The sequence below is a fragment of the Quercus suber genome, unplaced genomic scaffold (genome assembly GCF_002906115.3).
Source record: "Quercus suber isolate HL8 unplaced genomic scaffold, Cork oak 2.0 scaffold_42, whole genome shotgun sequence".
NCBI lineage: Eukaryota > Viridiplantae > Streptophyta > Magnoliopsida > Fagales > Fagaceae > Quercus > Quercus suber.
In genome coordinates, this window is record NW_027069507.1 from 1,016,877 (window position 1) to 1,020,313 (window position 3,437).

The 3,437-nt window shown below is 37.4% G+C and overlaps 1 protein-coding gene across 1 annotated transcript; it reads left to right on the top strand.

Moving 5' to 3' along the window:
• The first annotated feature begins 364 nt into the window (after positions 1-364).
• LOC111992277 (uncharacterized) lies at positions 365-3,207 on the top strand. The gene is given in 5 exon segments (XM_065771329.1): positions 365-582; positions 866-1,110; positions 1,248-1,358; positions 1,361-1,531; positions 1,534-3,207. Coding segments are annotated over 4 exon segments (1,674 nt in total). The 5' UTR covers positions 365-582; positions 866-905; the 3' UTR covers positions 2,721-3,207.
• The last annotated feature ends 230 nt before the right edge of the window (positions 3,208-3,437 follow it).

The window sequence follows — 3,437 nt, forward strand, 5'->3', positions numbered from 1 at the left end:
TTCTATCGTGTAAAAAAAAAAAAATCATCTAATAAATAGAGAGTGTTTGATAGAGTAGTTTGAGAAATGTTTTTATAGCTTTTTTGAAATATGTATAGATGAAAAAATATGTACAAATATGTATAATATTGTTTAAAATGTAAAAATGTGGGATTGAGAATATATACAAAGCAGGCCCTTAAATCTTTATTATATCCAAAAATACAAACATCCCTTTATTTATCTTTTCTTTTTCAATATCTGTCTTTGGCTGCACTATTTTTGAGAAAGCAAATTTATTGCTAACAAACTTTTGTAATTATAACTAATTATCATGTTTAAAAAAAAACAAAAATACTTTTGTAATTACTATAAAAATCAAAGAGAGTAAAAAATAAAGAACCATTTCTCTCTCTCTCTCTCTCTCTCTGAGTCTCTCTTTCTTTCTGTTGAAAGTTGAGACCATAGGAACAGAAAAGAAAGAGGAAAGTCCAATATTTGAGAGCTGCATTGTGCTTCATTTTCGGGGCTTCCCTTCTCGGAGGGATTTTATCTGTTAGAGAAGCTTAAATAAACAAAAATTCCTACCTTGAAACATAACCTGTAAGTTAAAGTCAAGTTTTTAATTTTCTGTTATTTTCATCTTTCTTTTAATATCAAAACTTATGCTTTAATCAAACAAAAACAAAAAGATTCCATTTTTTTTGTTTGTTATTATTTGTTTTTGTTTCTGGGCATGTGCATGTGCCATGTGTTCAATTTTCTTGAGAAAATAAGTGTTTTTTTATTATTGTTTGTTGGTTTTTGTTGAGAAAGAAATTTACTTGTTAACCTGGTTTTCTTTTTCTTTTTTTCTTTTTGCATTTTCTGGGTGTGCTTTTTTTAGGTTGGTGCTTTTGTGGTAGTGGTGGTGGTGTGGATTAGAGATGCCAGAGAAGGCAGTGAATTCACCACCTTGGAATCCATGGATGTCAAGGTCAGGCCCCTTGCTTCATTGGCGCTTTGGGTTGCTGACAGCTTTTGTTTTTGTTGGGATGGTTGTTGTTTGGAGCGTAGATGGGTGCACCATTAAGAGCTTTCTTGAAGCTTGGAGGCTTAGGCAAGATTACAGAAACATGAAGGTCAGCACTCGTCCTGTGAATCTCACACAAACCCATCAAAAATTGCATCTTAACACATCCGACATTGCATCTAATCCGACCCACTTCAATTCCAACATTGTTGAACCACTTATTGTTAAGAATTCAACTGGGCTTCCTAAAATCCAGCCAAGAATCCAATGCACCACATAGCTTTGTCAAATTTGAGTTGGGTTTCAGCTGAATTGGAACCCAACTTGACCTCCAATCTTCTGGCCAGGTGGTTAGCTCCAGGAGGTGAACCTGTAAGGATTCTAAGACACTGAATATTTCAATTCCTGGTTTGGATAATAGAGGTTGGAACTTGATTAGTTTGTCAACTGGTGAAATCCATGAGTTTGGTTTTCAAGCACTGGATGAGTTTGGAAATCCTAGGTGTTTAGGTGGGGATTACTTTGAGACAGATCTTTCGGGGATTCTTGGAAATCTAGGCCTTTAGTCAAAGATTTTGGCAACGGGTCTTATTCTGTTTCACTTCAGGTTCATCCGGATTTTGTTGGGGATTACCATCTCACTGTGATCTTGCTTTATGGGCACTTTGAGGGTCTGAAGTTTTCACCTTGGCGGTTTGCAGTTGACCGTGAGCTTCGTAGGATTCCAATCAGGTTTTACAACGGTTCAAGTCATTTACCTGAACTACAAACTTGTAAAGAATCTGATTTTAGCAGGGATATTTGGTATGGGAGGTGGACTCGGCATGGTAAGAATGATGATTGCCAAATTGGTAATGATGGGCGGTACCGATGCCTAAAACCTGACTTTCCATGCCAGAGTCCATGGTGTAGTGGTTCATTAGGATTGTTAGAGAGTAATGGTTGGGTCTACTCGACGCACTGTACTTTTAGATTGTTTGTAGCTGATTCTGCCTGGAATTGCTTGAAGAATCGCTGGATTTTCTTCTGGGGCGACTCGAATCATGTTGACACGATAAGAAACATGCTCAATTTTGTTCTAGATTTACCTGAGATCCCCTCAGTGCCTAGGCGGTTTGATATGAACTTCTCAAACCCAAAAGACCCGTCTCAGACGGTTAGAATTACTAGCATTTTCAACGGGCATTGGAATGATACAAAGAATTATGAAGGTTTGAATTCGTTGCAAGATGAAGGGTTTAGGAATTTGTTAAAACAGTACTTCTCAGAAGACACTGTTCCAGACACTATGATCATGAACTCTGGATTACATGATGGTGTTAAGTGGAAAAACATAAGGGCTTTCTCTGCTGGGGCAGATTATGCAGCTTCGTTTTGGGCAGAAGTTTTGGAGTCAGTGAAGCAGAGAGGGTTGGCAGTGCCAAAGGTTTTTTACAGGACCACAATAGCAACTGGTGGATATGCACGGTCACTTGCATTTAACCCCAATAAGATGGAGGCGTTTAATGGGGTATTGGTGGAGAAATTGAAGCAAGCCGGGGTAGTTTCTGGCGTGATTGATGACTTTGATATGACTTTTCCTTGGCATTTTGATAACCGTTGCAATGATGGAGTGCATTATGGCCGGGCTCCAGCAAAGATGAAGTGGAGAGATGGGCAAATTGGGCACCAGTATTTTGTAGACCTCATGTTAGTTCATGTGTTGCTCAATGCACTTTGTGCAACATAGCACTTTAGAGAGGTTTGACACATGCAGAGGATGAATTTTGTGCAATCTTCCTTAGCAGATGGGGCACTTAGATAGCAGCGTAATGACACTATAGAGAGAATATGGATTGCAGGTCCTTCCTGACACCAAGCCAAAGGAAAAAAAAAAAAAGGATTGAAGGCCATTGTTAGAGTGCTGATAGAAATTTGAGTTGCTACTGGGGAGGAAAAAGTATGAGGTAATGAGAGTTATATATATTGGTTCATAATGTTCATTAGATCAGATGGCATTCTTTATTTGTTTATAAACTTTTTCTTCCATTTAAATATAGATAAAATATGGTTATCACGCTTGTAGAGTTTGAGATGTCCAGAATGTCAGAAATAGAAATAAGTACTGGCTGATATCAATATAGGGCATCATAGTTGTTGCATATTTCTAGTGTATACTTTGCCGTTCTGCTTAAACTGCATCTTAACTTAATAACTGAGTATTGTTTTTAGGCGTATACATGCTTCTCTCTCTCTCTCTCTTAATTGTTTTTTGAGGCATATACAATTAATAAAAGCTTTATATTTGGCAAATTGCTAAGTAAATTTACAAATTATTTTATATATGTACTATGTACTATGCTAGCTCTTGGAGCCGCATGAGTCAATGACTGCAAATTGCATGTTCATGCTAATTACTGCTACTTTTATGAACAATAAGAAAGATTCTTGCCTTGGAGGCCTGGGG